Here is an 18,838-nt window from a genome sequence, read left to right as displayed (position 1 = left end):
AAAGTAACTCCTAGAGAAAAAAAGGTATTTTGACTACATTACTTAGTTAAATTTGTATAATATTAACTTGACACATTGGGATATGTAAATAAGGGCAAATTTTGAAAAAATAAAGTTAATTCCTTCTTGATTATGTAAAAGGACACGTATTTTAAATCAAAATTAAAAGGCAAAAAAGTCACTTATTATGGGCCGGAGAAGTAGTATTTTGATGAATGCAACCATCAAATAATATCTTTGATACTAAAACAAATGTTATGCTAACTTGATTCACCTTTAATGGGTTTTTCTTATGTAAAAAATTAAGTTAGACTATATAAATAAAACAAAAACCCATATAAATTGAAAATAAATAACTATACTTTTACATGTTTTCTTTTTTTTTTTTTAATTTTTTTTAAAAAAAGAAAAAAAGAAATTGTGGCCGTGTGATCTTAAACACAGCATAAAAACGTGTTTGCCGTTTTACTGCATTACACTAGCAATAAATGTATTTGATTAAGTTAAAAGCTCGACACTTTTTAGAAGACAGAATCTAAGTAATGTGGCTTTAGAATATTCATATGAACAAGATAGATTCCACTCTCTTTATCACGTATTTTTATCTATTGTTCCTTTGGGCATACATGGTCAAAGTTGAAATGACATGACTTTCTTTCAAGATAAGCATGCTCGTATTAAGATTATTCAAACGGATTTAGAATTTCTGATTAGCAAGTACAGAATTTAAGTATAAAGTATTATAGATCTACTATTCACAACGTGAAGGTAACTTTGTATAAATGTATATATTTTTATGACTTTACATCTATATATCATTTAGGCATGTTGCACCCACAATAGCAAATGGTACATTCATGGAAGAAATTCAGTGATTTGAGTTAGCAATCTACTGAACCATAATTAAGATCCGAAAACCATAGTAAGAGTAACACATGATTTGCGAGTAAAAAAGAAAGAAATATCAAGAGAATGGTTAGCATAAATAGCAGAGTAGATAGTGATAATTTTGTTTTTTATTGCATTAAATAGCAATAATTACACCATGTAGAGATATGCATCGCGGCAAAATATCATCCACAGAGTTGACTTATCCATAAGTCACGAGGACTAAATAAAACCCCTCGTTACAAAAGAGACATTCACCTTATGTCTTGGATTTAGAGAATCAATGCTTCTGAAATATTCCAATAGATCTTTTGGAATAATAAAAAAAAATTAGGAATAGCTGATTCTAGATCAATATCCTTATTAAAGGATCATTTCTGTTGTAGAAAAATGTGTGTTATGCATTTATCATAAAATTAGAAATGCTCTCGATTTGTGAAGAACCTATTAATTCTTATGGAGAAGAACGATTAAGTAGCAACCTCGTAAGTTGTACCTTCATATTTCTCTTGTCCTTTCAGACTTCAGTTTAAAAAATTTCCAGAATTCTAATCCTCTAGTGTCAGATTATGTTTATTTTTATGAAAATGGAAACAAATAAAATGATGTCTATTGTATGTATAAGAACCTACTAACGTTGGAAAGTTTTGAAATTGGAAATAGCCACGTGCTTAACACTGAACATTTTCACTTGCTTCTGTCTATTAGGTCTATATGATAACATTTATAATGTCAAGCTTCTCTGTGAAACTTGCCTCTGATCAATTACACCTCTTCGACTTGACAAGCAGTAACTGATGACAAAAGTCTCACGTTGTGCATAACTAATCATGGTATGTAAATTCTTAAGATGCTATAAAGCTTAGGAAATTTACAATAGTTGATGGCTGGACCACTAAAGTAGTTTGTATACATTCTATAAGTGATGAGGAAATAAAACTGAAAGGCACCCTACAGAGCCATTGGATATGTGATTTGCCTATATGTTGCCTCTATTTGTCATCAAAGGCCAGCAGTCCGCACACAAGGCTGAGTTATATCAACACCAGCCATTGGCCTCCAAAATCTTGAGTTGAGACGCCTCCAACATAACCACCAGAAGATCTGCAAAATGTGCAGTTTGGTTGAGACGCCTTTCTGCAGCTCCTGAGCATTAAAAACGATACCTGATTCATGATAGAACTTATCAGAACCTAAATCACGAATGTCCCCAGTCTCACGAAGGGCCTTGCCAATTGTCACCACTTAGTATTACACCTCGCGAAGCCTCTTAGCATTTTCTACTGTTTCAATGTAGAAATACAATCTCCACAGTGTTGCTTTGTCCTACAATAACCCATTGGGAACTCAGGAAAACTGGTCACGTAGAAAAACTAAGCACATAATTAGACTTATATTTACCTCTTTTTCTAGATCAACATGCACCTCACTGCAAGAATGTTGCTCTACTTGCTTACCACGGCATAAAATCTCGACAACGCGATCAAGATTCCTAGGTGGGAGGTCCCGTATCAGCCGCCGAAGGTGTTGTTTCTCAGGTAAAGTCATTAACCTGCCAAGGGCAATCAGATTCCCCATACCAAAAGTTAAGGACAGATCTGACAAGCAACAAGCCACATCGAGAGCTCATGTAATAAACAATACCTAATTAATTAATTAACCAATTCTTCATCAAGGCCAAATTAATAAGGATCTGTCATATGGAAATTCTATAATCATTCTACCCTATTTGAGGCCCTTCCAAAAGAACGGAGGATTTAAACACTACACCGCCGCAGGATCAAAATACAGACACCCCGTAGGATCAAAATACAGACCTTCAATTTACAAGACTGTTGCTCTACCACTGAACTATAGGGCAAAAGACATCTACCAGATATTCTACTACTGTCTTCTAAAGGGAATTCCACATCAGTCAAGTTTCTAATTCCGTCATGCTTCTTCTGGACACAAATTTAACATGGCTTCAAGGGTGTGCAAGGAATTTACACCAAACAACTAACAGGACATTACAGCACATCTAATTTAACGAGGCCAAATACGACAAAATCAGATATATTCAGGCACTCACGCACGTGTAACATTATACACGAACACGCACACTTCGTTTTCACACACTGTCAGTCACTGAAAACCAATAAAACACTTCTCAAACTTTTGCTTTTATCTTTCAGAAGTATAGCAGAATTCTTTATCATAAAGAATACACCCCAGAAATAGAAAAGAATAAATTGGATACTGCCACAGTATTTATTTATGAGAAAACATTACTTTTGTTTGATAATGGTTATGAGAAAAACACAACTTCCAATCTCATTAATTCTACCCATACCCTAAATTGTAAAGAAAGAATAGACCTTACTACTCAATTTAGACAAAGTACAAACTTCTCATACCTTTCACCCGGATATTTTAGACTCTTTCTTAGTCTTAAAGGCTACGTTGAAGGAGTTCAACGTTGTTAGAGAACAGATACTATAATCTATTAAGTATGAAATGGATCAAAAATGTCATATGTGTCCTTTGATAGTTGTTACAAATTTTTAACAGAATAAAACGATACAAAAGTTAAGGGCAAGAAGAAGTAAATTCATGCCCCTTGCTTTTGAAAACTGTCTTGCATCCACACATCAACAACAACAACAACCCAGTAAAATCCCACAAGTGGGGTCTGGGGAGGGTAGAATGTACAACTGAAATAGTGGTCAACTAAGGGAAAACTCAAAAGTTAGGTCTCCTTTCGATTAGAATATACCTAATATGTGAAACCAAGATTGGGTTCGGAATGTTGATAAAATACCACACAGGAACAATTAATTCGCTAGTAGAACATGCTTAAATCGGACATTAGCAATATCTTCAAACTGTTACATACTATCTCCATTTTCAATCTTTTTTCATAGTAGTCCTTCCCGAGAAAGAAGACCACTCTCTCCTGAAATGGCACAATTACCATATTGAAAAAGCCAAATTATTAACATGTAATGGCACAATCTTCCAACTTTTGTTTTAACATATCCCTGTGGAAATCATCATTTGGGAGCTATGGAGGTCTAGGTGCAACTCTAGATTTGATATGGAAAAACCATCTTTTCACAGATCCAAAGAGATGATTACTTTCAACATGAAGGTCTAGGCGCAGCTCTAGATTTGATATGGAAAAACCAGCTTTTCACAGATCCAAAAAGATGATTACTTTCAACATCACTCAGCTTATCAAATCTGATTTCAAGAAGATCAACTTTGGAAACAATTGGGAAGATGTATGTAACATGTATGAAGTCCAGGTGGTGATAAACTGCTTTATTGTGGTGATAAACTGCTTTATTACGGTGAAATGGCTCAAACACCACCTCTCTTTGTGAAGCTGAACAGTGATGATCTTGTCTAGATGGCAACTGTGGAGGAGGAGGTATAGTGAGAGGGAGTGATGGCTGTCTCATAATGGCATATTCATTGCCATTGGGACAGGGCACCAGTAAGACTGCAGAAGCTAGTGCATTGCTCTATGGCCTCAAATGGTGCATCAACAATGGCTTTAACTCGATCATAGGAGAAACTGACTCACTCATCCTTCAGAACTCAATGATTGGAGAATAGGATACACCTTGGAGAATCAGTGATACATTAGAAGAGATAAAATTGTTGGGAACTCATGATATTAGAACTCGGCACTGCTAAAGAGAAGCAAATCATGTTGCGGACAAATTGGCATCCCTTAGCCACAATCTGACAGATCTTTATATATATAACACTTTTGATAGCCTACCTGGGCAGGTTAGAGGCTTGGTAAATACCGATAGATTGCAACTTCCTTCATTTACTACAAGAGTTGAACTTGGAAACCAAGTTTAGAAAGCTAAAAAGCTAACACCAAAAAATGGTTACATAGTGGCTATAAAGCTGAAAATTCAAGGTGGTTCATCTGTGAGGGTGCTTACTTTTTTCTTCTTCTTCTTTTTTTTTTTTTACTTTTTCGAAAAGAAAAAAAGAAGAAAAAAGCAAGCACCCTCACAGATGAACCACCTTGAATTTTCAGCTTTATAGCCACTATCACTATGTAACTATTTTTTGGTGTTAGCTTTTTAGCTTTCTAAACTTGGTTTCCAAGTTCAACTCTTGTAGTAAAAGGTCAGGCAAAGCCCCCCTTTTACAAAGATTATTCTCAAAGTGGCTACAAAATCGTGACTCAGTCTGAAGGTTAAAAAAAAATCCCGTGGAATTAAACACAACATCACATTTAAACTTTCTTTTCTTAAACATTAGGCAAAGTCAGCAAGGTCAATCAATTTGGGTATGGCAGGAATACTTAATATTTGCTCAAACCAATTGATAATCACATTTGGGCTGGATAACCTCAGGTAAAGTGCACTTGCCCAAAAAGAGACACCTCGAACTGGATAAGATCCCAACCACCCGATATCCGAGCACCCTATAGGACCATAAGGGAAACATACCAACCCTGTTTGTTATGGTTTTACTAAACGAAACTGCCAAATTATCGTAACATTTATCCCAAATGAATATCTCAGGTGTTCCCTCTGTAACCAAATAACAAGCATTATATAGCACAAATTCTAACCTTCCTTTGAATCTTCTAAGATATTTAGGTTTCGGAGAAGATTTAGAAGCAAAGCTCATCCAAATTGTTAAAATTCAGCTCCCTAGAGTTCTTATACGCCAAACAGGGGGAAAAACGATACTAATAAAATGAAACAAATTTTGAAATGAGAACTTCAAATCATCGTCTATCAAATATTACTAGCATACAAGGGCTAGCAAAACATACTGAAATGGGAACAGCAAATAATCAAATTTCCCAACGTCAACAAATACCTGCAATTTGACATAACAATATCAAGAAGTTCTTCAAGCTTCTCCTCCATGTATCCAAGCTGCATATTGTCAAACCACAATTTAGACATAGCTAACAATCTACTAAAATCAGTAAAATTCCTGATAGAGTGACTCAAGCCTTAGCCAATTTACCGTATCTAAAAGTTCATCGCAATGCTTCTTCATCACACTCTCAACCTTTGCACTATCATTTTTTAGTAGAAACTGCAAATCATTGTGGACCTGGAAAACAGGAAGGGGGTGATGAAGCATTCTTTGCAACTACATCAATTCAACATTCTAAGCCAAGGATAGTCAACATGTTAGTTCAAGGCGAATAATTAAAGCTTTATCCTCGTCCAGAAAAATTCCCACCTGAAAAGAGAAGAGAGAGAAAGAAGAAAAGAAGGGCGAGCCTAGAAACATGCACCAGAGAGAGAGAGAGAGAGATGGATCTTACATCCCAGTCTTCAGGAGCTGCTCCAACATTTGAACCCAATTCATTTTGGTCCATCTTTGCAAGGGATCTTTTAACCTGTTCTCCTTCAACTTTTTGAACATCGTCACTCGACATTCCTCGAGATGGCAATATATTCAGGTCCTCTCTTTCTGAATCCTGCATATCCTGTCAAACGTCTCAAAATACATTTCTATAAATAAAGCCAAAATATGGGGTGAGACCGATAGAGGCAGTGAATTGATTCACCCTAGCCGAATGAAGGAAGACCCTCAGGTCCGTTCGGGGGCAGTAAAAGATTCGCATGCCCCCACCACACAAGGAAAACGAAGTCTAACACAATACAAATTTTTGCCCAGCATTATAGCCGATGAAGTTCAGGTTGGGGTGTTTTTCCATCATGCTAACTTATCAACTGCTTTATTATCTTCCTTTCCCTACCCATATTATCCTACTTTTACCAGTAACTTGTAGCTGGATAGATGACGATTGATTATGCAAAAACGAATTTTAGCTTATCATTTAAATGATGATACACACTGGTTAAAAAAACTCAAACAAAACTAGGTATCTTATTATTTTTAATCTTAAAACAAATATTCGTTCGATAATGATAGTAACAGTGATAATGTTGTATCTAAATCAAACTAACGATTAGCAAGTCAAATTTTGAATTTAACTGTAATAGATGATCTTAAATCCTTTGAGAGCATAATTAGAAAAGCTAGAAATTCAATTGCTTATGTTAACTTTATTTCAAGCCCGAGAAAGGCCGAATTTAAATGTGTGGAAAACTTTCGCAATGTACTTTACAATTGGGTAAATGACATTATTAAATGTGTGGAGAACTTTCACATATGTACTTTAAAAATGTTAGTACTTACTATCCTACTACAAATACTATTTCAGATTATTTAACTTAAACTGCTGCTATACTTCATGAATAAAAGGAGAACCCTTTCGCAAATGCTAAGCAAAGAAAGTTAAAACTTGAAAAGCATTTTATTCCAATTACACTTATTTCTGAAGTTGCTTTATTAGATCCTTTTTTAAAATTAGGATAAGTTAAACAATTAAAAGATTTGGTTATCTACATTTGGATATAGAAATTGTTGTTGTCCCAAATGTGAAAACAACCAAGGCAATTTTACATGTAAGTATGCTATTGCAATGTTCGGTTATTATCGTGAATAAGTAGGGAATGTTAGACCAATGATTCCTACTCCAACTTCTTCTTCTAAGAATTTAGGTACTCTCGGTATTTGGAATATGTTTAAATCTCAATCAAGTTATGGTCCACTTTAACGAGCTTACTTTTCCTTAGCAACAGGATTTGGGAACGAAGGAAGATTGCAATGACATTTTGAAATGGTGGAAGAGAAAATGCTAAATATAATACTATTTCCACCACGGCTTGGGATGTGCTCAATGTTCATGTCTCAATTATGGCAGCTACAGTGCTTTTTAGCCAAGGAAAGATGCAACTTAGTGAACAACGAAACAGACTCACTGGACAAACTTTGGACAGCTTAATTAAGTCAAACTCAAACTTACAAGAAGAGTTTCAATATCCAAAGGTGAAGACATCTGTGCTTCCGTGGATTATGCGTAATTCTCTTAAGTAACAAAATTAGTCTTGTAAATTTTTAAGTTGCCCCCAGGGCCTAGCTCAAGTGGCAAAGGGTGGTGGATTTGTGTCTTAGGTCACAGGTTCAAGCCCCACACCATGTAAAGTAAAGCCTGGTATTTAAGTGGAGAAGGGTAGAGGGGCGGGCCCATTATCCACCGAGTTTCGAAGGCTGCGGTTGGTCCAAAAAGGATCGGCCCCAGACGGATTTCTCGGTCATCAAAAAAAAAATTGTAAATTGCATTTAAAATCTTAATATCTTTGAAATTTAATAAATTTTGAGGTACAATTTTTGCATTTTCGCATCCAATGCCTCAATATTCATATTTTACAAATTTTTAACTTCAAATTTAAATTTTAAAAATTACATACAACTCAAAAGAGAAAAAGATTATTATAATCATTGGCCCGTCAAAAGCCCAGTTTAAGCCCGGGTTCTGGCATGCCTAACCCATTTAATAAGAGGCCTGGGTGAACTGCTTTCCGCTTTACAAGAATAATCCAGCCCGTGATGGCATGTTTAAAGTGAGCTTGAATCAGCAGCCTACGGGCCCTCCACTTAATGGGCGAGGTTCAGTCTGAATCAACCAACTTAACATGTATAATTAAGCTTCAAATCACCGTCTCCCGGATATATTTGTTAAGGCAGTGTAAAGAAGTTCATGCCCCCAGATTACAAATTTTTACAGCTAAAAGAAATATTAATTTAAACCCCCCCCCCCCCCTGCTTCTTTTTACCAAAATTATAGAAAAGAAAAACAAATCTAGACAAATCTTCTTTTTTATAACCAAGAAATCTTCAAAAGTCAGCTGGTGCACGGCCCAAAACTTGGTGAATATTGGGCTTGCCTCTTTACCCTTCACTTAAATATCAGGCTCTAAGTTTGTGACAGAGTTCCAACTCCTGGCGTGCATCTAATTCACACATCATGTTTTGCACTCTTACCACTGAACCAAAGTCCTAGGAGCAAATCTCAACAAACTATTTTGGCCTTCATTTTATAAAAAGACACTTAAAATAGGAACGCTTAAGAGTCACTTTATTAAAGCAACTACCATATTCTCTACAAGTAACCTGTATTAAGCCTCAAATTTCTTTTAGAAATCTCACTCCTTATTTTTTCTTTTCTTTTTTCTTTTAACTTTCAAAGATCAAACTGAAGCTTCCAAAAGATAGCAAGTTCCAAATAAAACATGAAACACTTACTGTGAAAGGGGATGCTTTGAGCTTCTTCTGAGGACGGTTCCCTTGATCAGAGTCGGATACAGCACATGGTACAGCTAATAAACTTTCTTTATACCTTAGGCATGATCGCAACTGACATATGGAAAATATAGGATCCAGAATCTGCATTGACATATCCAGTGTGAAAATTATAGTATATAATATAATACAGACAATAACTAAGACAGACAGCTGGTTTTCAATCATTCTTTGCATTATCTTTGCTTAGAAATGGTCATAAAATTCATACAATAGCACATCTAACATTTATCTTCTGCAGTTGTTTTCATCTTTATGAGCAAGAGGGGAACCATAGACTGGAAAGCAATGACCACTTCCCACGACTATAATGGCACAGGCACACGGGCATAGGCACAGAATGACTTCTTACCACATAGACATGCCCACAATAAAAGGATCAATATATAATAAAACCATAAAAGTAACACCCCTTCCGGAAATAGCCAAGTATTGGGAGAACTTTGTTTGATGTGCAATGTAGGTGAAGGTAAAAGCGGGTAGTATGTACCTCGTCCACTTCCCGTGAAAGGGCAACAATACTTTGCCGAAGCAACAACTTCAATCTTTCCGTTCTAAAATCCGAAACATGAGATCCAAAACAATCAGAAAATAAGGAAGCAGACCCACCGGTGTACCTAAACTCCTTGGAGTTATAGGTACTCATACTACTATTCTTTTCTTCGTCAGCACTATTTACTTCTCCAGAATTCTCAAATATCTGATCTGAAAATGGCAGAAAATCTCCATCCTGAGAAAGTAACTCTGCCATCTCAGATGCAAAAAGCCCAAAGTAATCTGGTCCTTTTCTATTGCACTCAGTCGAAGCACCCCAACCCATTTAAGATACTTAATATCTTCAACGCCAACTTCTGAGATGAATTACTACTAGATCAGTCGTGGTAGCATTCGCCAAAGTATTACTGCAAAGCAAAAACAAAGCCAGGTTGACTGATAAGCTGCCAGAGTGCATAGAGGGAGCTCTTCTCCATCGAGAAGATAGAGTAGCCAACACAAATATAAACTAGGGACGTAATAAAATACTACCTGTTGAAAGTCAAGGGATTAGTGAAGTTATATGTGTCTTAATCCATAATATGTCTATATTCAACTTGGAGAATTATTGTTAACATTAAATCTTCCATATTAAATTTAAAATAGTTACTTACCTTATTGCATAGAAGATAGTTACTAATAAGAAAATGAATCTTGAGCCTAACTCAACCGCAAGCTAGCTCATGAGGAGAGGATTGTCCAAGATCATATATAAAGACCAAATAACCTACTCACAACTGACATGGGATCTTACATCCTCCCCCCCTCCCCCCCCTCTTCCCTGCCAGCCCAATACTGAATATTTGGAGCGTTGACAATATAATATGAGGGCCCAATATCGGGTACTCTGTGATAGATCTAGTTGTGATACCACTTGTGGTAATCAAAATAACCAAGTGTGATGTGGAAGCTATTAAAGCAAATCATGGACGATAATAAATAAGAAAATAAAGAGAAATATACCAAAAGAAACAAAACAATTTAACATGATCGGGTCAATTGAACTACATATAAGCAATTCACTAATATCAAAGAGAGTACAAAAATACCGAGACAATAATCCACCAAATTCACTCTCAAAAAGGTTTATGTTCTCCCCCTAAACAAACGCTCTTAAAGACTATATAGTGAATGATGTAAAGTGAGAAGGAAAGATCATAAATTTATAGAGTCCAAAACCTTTTCCTCCAGAAAAGAGGATTAGCCAAATATGAAAGATTTATAATTCCCTTTTAGTAAAACTAAAACTAATTATAGTAAATGTTTTTCTCTTACTTCAAAACAAGTAAAATTCAAATATGGTACAAAAAATCAACGCAAACACCTAACAATTCTCACCCTTATCTTGAATTTTCTGACAAAATATACTTGATTCGCTTTCTTCACATAATCTTCAACAGCTTGCCATGTTAAAAATAAGGTCAAAAATAGGTATGGGTTAAAAATATTTATATTTTTATTTTCAAAGATGCAACAACAAGAATGTCAAAATATGAGAAACTTATCTTCATATGGAGCAGTACAACAACAAGAACATCATCATACCAGTTTGATCCCACAACTGGGGTCTGGAGAGGATGGGGTGTACGTAGACCTTACCCTTACCTTGTGTGATGTAGAGAGGATGTTTCCGATAAATCCTCGACTCAAGAAAAGTAGTTTCAAAAGGTTTGAAAAATCTAAGAGCAAAAAAGCTAAGATTAAAATACTGAAGAAAAAAATATTGACAGCAAAAATAGTAAAGATGACCAAAGTAAAAGAAACAATAGTAGTAAAATTGAAAAAATAAGATAATGATAAAATAATAATAATAATAATAAATTTTTTTGATAAGGTAATAAATTTCATTAATAAAGGCGGAAACAAGCCCGTATACAAGTAGCATACACAAAAAGTAGAAAACTTTACAAGAGACATGGTTTTCTACGAATAACACCCAATCTTCCATGCAAATAATAACCTCATGGATGCACCGAAAATAAATAAGGGAAAAGAGGCTACTCCTCAAGCGAACAAGATTTATTTCTACTCCATCAAAGCTCTCCTATTCCTCTCGGTCCAAATAACTCACATGAGTGCCAATGGAGCAACATTCCATGCCACATGTCTTCTCCTCCGTCTTCTGAAGGCCCAACTAAACATGTGTCTTTCACCGAGCCCGAAATAACCCACTCAGTACCAAACCACCTAAAAATTTCCCCCACAAATAGGAAGCTATCCGGCAATGTAAGAGAAGGTGATTCAGATCTTCTCCCGATTCTTTGCACACGAAGCATCAACTAACACAAGTGATCTTCCTCTTCTTCAAATTCTCTGCCGTCAATCTCAACCCTCTTATAGCTAGCCAAGTGAAGAAACACACCTTTCTCGGCACCATGGAAATCCATACTGGATTATGTGGGAAGACCGGCTCCTCCCTATTTAGAAGCTTCTCATAGTACGACCTAACGGAAAAAATCCATTTTCCCCGGCACCCCATATCTATACATCATGTATATCTTGTGAAACTTTTTGATTGTGAAGCCGTCTGAGCAAGTTTTGAAATTCTTCCACCTCTCAGTCTTGCAAGTTCCTTGCAAGTTCCTTCTAAACCTGACATCCTATTGCACTTCTTCTCCTTGAAGACTCCACAACCGTTGGATAGGCATCTTCTTTTGACTTGAGATGTTATACATGTTCGGAAATGTGATTCTCATAGCGTTGTTCCCGCACCATATGTGCTCCCAAAAACTAATCTGCCTCCAATAATAACAACAACAATACTGATAAGGAGAAGAGAGAGCAGATAAAGTGCTCTAAAATAGGACCATGCTCCCCTTCAGAAAAGAGAAATCACTCGACTACCTACAGACCTTCTATCCTAATCCTCGATTTTGGCACTATTTTCCCATAGGGTTAGAACTTCTACGATTTTAGTAGAGACTCAAGTAGCTTCCATTTATCCGACAAATTCCCTTACGCCATCTGGTCCGCCAAAGTTTTTCTTCTTTTATTATACTCTTATGTCTTTTCGGTGATATTCTAGTTGCACTACTCTTTCTTTTCAATGACATCCCCAATGACACAACCCGATTTTCGATTAACCGACAATGTTGTCTCCTTCTATCACTATTCTATCATTGCTCAGCATTTTTCAAGTACTATGAGTAGACTAGTCCTAATCCTCCCTACATTTTCTTAAGTTATCGTCGCACCATCCTATTATGCCTTTTTTAAAAATTTATCCACAGTCAAAATACCTGAATTTGTGGCAGAAGCAATGGCTCGTCCAAGTTAGCATCAAGCGTTGGTTGAAGAGATGAGTGCCCCGCAGGATAATAACATTTAGGAGATAATTCCTTTACCACAGGAAAAAACAATAGTGGAATATCCTTTGATATTTACTGTCAAGATAGGACCGACATGCCAAGTTGATCGTCTTAAAGCTAGATTAGTGTTTGAGGGATATACTCAGATTTATGGAGTAGATTATGGTGATATATTTATCCGGTGGATAAGATTGCATTAATCTGCCTCTTTATCTTTGTGGCAGTTATATTGGCCTCTTTATTAATTGGAAATAAAACGTTTTCCTTCATGGTGAACTCATTGAGGATGTCTATATGGAGCAATCACCTGGGTTTGATGCTCAGAGAGAGTTAAGCAACCACCTTGTTTGTGGCAGCCATTCTCATTAGTCTCTTTATCAATTGAACATCAAAAATGTCTTCTTTCAAGGTGAACTCACTGAGAATGTTGCTCAAGGGAGTCAAGCTCTACTTGGTATGTCATCTAAGGCGTATATGATTTAAAACAATCTGTAAGATTTTGAAAGATTCAGCTCTGCTATCAAGTGAAGCATAAAAGAGGGAAAAGGCACTAAAGACTAGGTTTGTTCTTTGAGCATCATCGGAATCTATAATATTAGCTAACGTATTTAATACATACATATCTACCAAATTATACAAAGTCATGCACAAATCTTAACATTAATTTCTATCCACCTACAAACTATACAAAGTGATAACAATCTTAACACTCCCAACCATATACAACAAAAACTATACCTTAGTCCCATAAATGTAGGGGTCGATTATATATATCTTCACTTCTCCATATAAGCAAAGTTCATGTCATTATCATACCAAATAGAAAAAAGTCAAATATCAAAATAATAGCAATGGTAATTAATAATAATAATAATAACAACAACAACAATATTAAAAGTTCTCTAATAAGACAAAAATCCTACTTTCCATTAGTAGCTATCACTAAAATGGATCTTTTTCCTTCATTGTACCATATTTTAAGCTAAGTCTACATTGATCCAATAAACTGATGGTCTTTTTTATTTACGTGGTAACATTTCCCAAGAAAATCAAGGCAACTTCATTCCATAAGATTCAAGCTCTGTTTCGTTTCCTTTTAATACATTCATTCACCATAATTTCACACCTATGATCTGATGCCTTTGTAGGTCGACGTCAGACATGACCAAACCATCTCAAGCGATCTTCTATCATTCCTCAACATGTGTTATTTGCACCTTCTGGTGACTGTAGTCATTTTTAATCTTATCTAATATTTGTATGACACATCCATCTTAGCATTTACATCTTTGCAATACTCATTTTTGGATTTCTTGGACTTTAGCAGCCCAAGATTCATTGTCACATAACATTGTCGGTCTTATAATCATTTTGTAGAACTCACCATGCACTTTGGTAGGTTCTATCCAAGGTTGTAAAAAGCGAGCGCTTCCTCGCTTAAAGCGAGAAGTGAAGCGAGGCGAGGTATCTGGCGCTTCTGTTAGCTGAAGCGTAGCAGATTTACGAAAGTGCTCGCTTACCCTGAAAAAACAAGAAGCGATGAAGCGATGCGAAGCGTAAGAAGCAAGCGCTTCTCTTTATAACTGGGCTGCCAACGTAATTAATTAAAAAACTGCCTTTTTTTAAAACACCATCGAGCAGCAGCAACAGAGAAAGAAAGAGGCGACCTAGGGTTTAAGTTTTCTACACTTTTCAACTTCAAGATCATCAAGTTTGGTCACAGGTATGTGATTTTTTCCTCCTCCTCCTCTTTTTCTTTCACTGTTTCAAGTGTCCAAATAGCAGCGAAATGCTGGCGAAATGTTTTTTTCCTATCAGTTCTTCTTTCTCATTCTGCTCCTCTTTTTCTTCTTCATTTTCTTGCACTGTTTCAGTGATAAAAAGATTGAAATGCTGCCCATTTTTTCATTTCAGTTATACTGTCCTTTTTGAAATGCAGTATTTATTTTAACTTTTTTTTAAATTCCGCTTCACTGCAAAAAAGCGAGCGCTTCGCTTCTCGCTTTAAGCGAAAAGGGGCTTGTCGCTTTTCCTCGCTTCACGATCTTCACAACACTTGTTCTATCCCATAACACTTCGGTAGCACTTCTCAATTTCAAGCCTTCCGGTTTTAATTCTATGAGTAACACTCTCAACCAGATATCTTGTTCTGAAACTACACGATTAAGTCTGATCTTGTAGTTTTCTTGAAAATCAAAGAAAATATCCCTAAGAAGCCACCAATATAGAATTTAATTTCAATCTCTAAGATAGGAAAGAGATTGAATTGGAATATATTTCTTTTGCGCGTAGCTAGCCAAGAAAATAATAAAGAACATGGAGATTTGTTGGGAAAATAACTTCTCCATCACATTGACACCCGGCGAATAATTTTTCCAGCTCATCTTAATTGCATAACAATAACTAAAGCTGCTCAATTACACCAAATGATCAGGTTTAGAGCCTAGCTTAAGGAGCAAATACATGTCCATTAGATGATCCTTCCTTTCAAACCTCCATCTAAGACAGGAAAACTACAAACGTACTTCAAGAGAAGTTCTGTGTTACATCATAAATATAGGGAATGATGAAAATTAACTAATCCAATCCTAGATAGAGCATCAACATTGTTTAGTGTTTCCTTCTAAAATAGAACTTCTCGTTACCTTCCAAAGTAAGACATTTTTTTTATTTTCTTTTCTGAGTTGGTTTATACTTACTTCCCAAAAAAGGATATCTAGTTCCTTTTTCTTGGTAGATTTTCCACTATTTATATGGTTTCCTTGTATAACAAAGACTTCCATTTCCTTATAACAACTACTACTACTATTACTCCGCAGTCCCAAATAAGTTGGGATCGCCTATATGAATTCTCATTGACCATATTACTCTACAAATACAAGTAAAACAATTTTAAAATTTGCTATATATTTTTCAATGTATAAATACATGAAAGGTTAAACCACACCTAAAGCGTATGACTTAAAATTAAAAGTGCTAACGCCTAGACCATATTCTCTACTAATATGTATCGTCTATATAGATCTTTTCTTTCCATTGTTCTCTATCTTTCGCTAAGTCTGTACGGATCCCTAAAAACTATAGGTGTTTCGAGACAACTTCCTTTCATGTGATATAAGGTCTACCTCATCCTCTTTCAAGTTTTAACACTACCCTCATCATGGTTTCATACCTACTGATAGGTGCATCTAGAGGAACTACACCAAACCATCAAACAACCTTCTCTCATATAATCCTCGATTTGTGCTACTTGAACCTTCTTGCAGATGTGATCATTTCTAATCTTGTCTAATTTTGTATGATCACACATCCATTTTAGCATTCGCATCTCTACGACATTCATCTTGTGGATTTATTGAACTTTAGCAGCCTAACATTCACCCCTATATAATATTGCTAATAATATGTATTATGTAGAACTTATATAATAGTCTTGTAGCATTTCTCAATTTCAACCATCTGATCTTGATTACATGGTAACATCTTCACCTATCAATTTATTCTCCTGGAACAACAAGCCTAAGTGTTTGAAGTGTATGCATGTGATCTCATCTAATTTCACATCAATTTCACTGTCCTATGACTAAACTTGGAATGAACATACTCAATAATCTTGCTTCTTTTTTCTAAAACCTTTACTCTCTAGAGTGTTTCTCCATAATTCGAGCGTTTGATTGGCACCTTAAATGTTTTCGTTAATTAGCACACTATCATCGATAAATATCATACATCATGGAGCCTAATCATGTTAGCATCCATAACGGGGATAAAGAAGTGGCTCAATGCCCAGCCCAAGTGTAAACTCGATTATGGGAAACTCCTTTATATCTCCTACACACTAGTGACGTTCCTTTATGGAATTATAAATTAAATATGAATTCCTTTCTTCTCCAACACCCACCAAAGGACGTTTTTTGGTACTCCATCATATATTTTTCCTAGGTCAATGAACATCATGTGCAGATCCTTCTTCCTCTCACAATCGACTTCTCAATCTCCTTAAAAATACAAAACCCATGTTGAAGATCTTCCATAATTATAACAGTTTTGTGAGGTTGGAAACCTTATTGTTCAAGATTGAACTTCAGAATTACTTTCAAGCTTGAGTTCTTTACCATAAATCTTTTCTTCTTTAAATCCTAATACATTTGGTTCTTGCTTGCTTGTAAGATTTGTTGCTTTCATACTTCTTCTTCCTGCTCCGCCCTTGCTTTCCCACCACTTTGTGGGAGCTTCTCTTCTCACTTGAGAGATGCGATTTGAAAGAACAGAAGACGTTCTATCAGTTAATCACCATCCCTTCCTCTAATGAATAGATCCCATCTGCTAAGTAGGCTCAACTCCGAGGGTATAATGAAAATAAAAAAATTCTCTATTTGAAAGATAGTAGCATAGAAACTTTCAAAGGAATTAAACAATCTTAGGCCCAAACTGAATGTATATGAAAACAATTAACATATGAAATCAATCGTACCCAAAGAACGACAAGCAAGAACCAAAGATATAAAGATTTAAATAATAAAATAACTCTAGTAATCTAGGGCTTCCACTTCATATAAGAGATATCTAGAAGAACAAAGTATATAATCCAATTTGATGAAAACTAGAAACCCTAATTAATCCGATCAAACAAAAAAAGGCCACCACCAAATCCAGCATAAGGGAACAATAAAATAGACGAAAACAAAATGGCTACCTTAACTTGAAAAGATTAATCTTGAGTAATAAGTTGGAAAATCCTTCCTCTTCTACTCTCCGGGAGTTTCACTTTTTCCTTTCCCCAATGAAATGCGTATCGTACGGAAGCCGAACAGTTGCTTGATAAGTATCTGAATATAAAAGTTTAGTTGTTCGGGAAAAAAGGTCTCTTTTTGTTGTTAAATTCTAAAAGTAATTTGAAATTTGAAATGGAAAAATATGGAATTTTGAACAAATCTAAGGCATATTAGTTTAGGAGTCGGTTTCAAAAAATTTCACGTGCTTCCCCAATTTTTTGGTATGCGACTCTCAATAGGCAACATGGTCCTTAGTATAAGGGGGTTGGACTATTTTGTGGCATGTTTGGCCAATCTTCTAAAATATTTTTGTTTTAAAAAAGTACTTTTCAAAAAATTATTTTTTGAAGAGAAGCTACTTTTTCTGTTTTCTCCAAAATTGCTTTTGCTTATATTCAAAAGAACTTTTTTTTCTTCAAAAAGCTTGGCCAACTTTAATTTTGGCAAAAAAACACTTTTGACTTAAAAAACACTTTTGGCCAAAAAAGAAATTTGGCCAAACAGGCTATTGGTCTCTTATATATTACCCTTAATAAAAATATTCCTTATGATTTAAAAAGATAGTTGGCTCTTTTAGTCTTAAACACTAAAATTAACGGTAAAAATAATATTTTCGTTAAACTTAATAGGTTTCGCTCGCATGTATGGTGTAAAAATGCAAAATACAGGGTCCAAGATCCTTTTAAGAGCTTTCTCAAAAAATTTAGATTGACGGCTTCTTTAGAAAAGGATCTTGATCTCGAACTAATGTCAAGATTCTCGTCGAGAAATTAACAGGGGGTGGCATAGTAAATTGGGGAATGAAGAACAAAAGAACCATGACACCTTATTGAATTTGGACAAATCTAATACATCAATGCCTGGAAAACAACTTTGGTATCAACAAAATCAAAATACACGACAAGGACATAATGCTCGGCTATGAACATCGAGAGCAAAAACCCAGAAAAAGAACAGGAAATTCATATCCCCCCTTAAACCTCCCGATATTAACAATAAAACCAACTCATGTTACCAAAAAATCCAGGGATCATCATTCAAAGAAAAACTTCTTGCATACGAATCAATGGCAAACCCCAACACCCTCCACCTTGGCACCAACACAATCAATGGTTTGCTGGATAACTCATTCTCGCAATCTATGGAACC

At 35.5% G+C, this 18,838-nt stretch overlaps 1 protein-coding gene across 4 annotated transcripts; it reads right to left on the bottom strand.

The window, feature by feature from the left end:
- Positions 1-1,559: 1,559 nt before the first annotated feature.
- Positions 1,560-17,910, bottom strand: LOC109241381. 4 transcript variants are annotated; one of them, XR_002070231.1, is made up of 9 exons: positions 17,611-17,910; positions 9,563-9,974; positions 9,016-9,156; positions 6,185-6,349; positions 5,878-5,967; positions 5,725-5,783; positions 2,290-2,440; positions 2,082-2,214; positions 1,560-1,992 (listed from the first exon to the last, which is right to left on the bottom strand). XR_002070231.1 is itself a non-coding variant. In XM_019408118.1 (9 exons), exons 3-9 carry the CDS (start codon positions 9,890-9,892, stop codon positions 2,140-2,142), a joined length of 1,011 nt encoding a protein of 336 aa, XP_019263663.1. In that variant the 5' UTR covers positions 9,893-9,974; positions 10,945-11,285; positions 17,611-17,910; the 3' UTR covers positions 1,560-2,139. The 4 variants fall into 4 exon arrangements, 3 of the variants coding, with proteins under 3 accessions (XP_019263663.1, XP_019263662.1, XP_019263665.1); XM_019408118.1 differs by adding an exon at positions 10,945-11,285 and having other exon boundaries at positions 1,560-2,214; XM_019408117.1 differs by having other exon boundaries at positions 1,560-2,214.
- Positions 17,911-18,838: the final 928 nt, after the last annotated feature.

This window comes from Nicotiana attenuata, unplaced genomic scaffold (genome assembly GCF_001879085.1).
Source record: "Nicotiana attenuata strain UT unplaced genomic scaffold, NIATTr2, whole genome shotgun sequence".
Lineage (NCBI taxonomy): Eukaryota > Viridiplantae > Streptophyta > Magnoliopsida > Solanales > Solanaceae > Nicotiana > Nicotiana attenuata.
Note: the sequence above shows the minus strand (reverse complement) of the source record. Positions and strands in the feature narration are given on the sequence as shown.

Excerpts from the sequence above, each read along its gene's own strand:
- LOC109241381 (XM_019408118.1), bottom strand. The coding sequence starts at position 9,892 with ATGGGTTGGGGTGCTTCGACTGAGTGCAATAGAAAAGGACCAGATTAC. Across the intron at positions 5,968-6,184 it reads CAGCTCCTGAAGACTGGGAT|GTCCACAATGATTTGCAGTT; the intron begins GTAAGATCCATC and ends CCTGTTTTCCAG. Across the intron at positions 5,784-5,877 it reads GCGATGAACTTTTAGATACG|CTTGGATACATGGAGGAGAA; the intron begins GTAAATTGGCTA and ends GACAATATGCAG.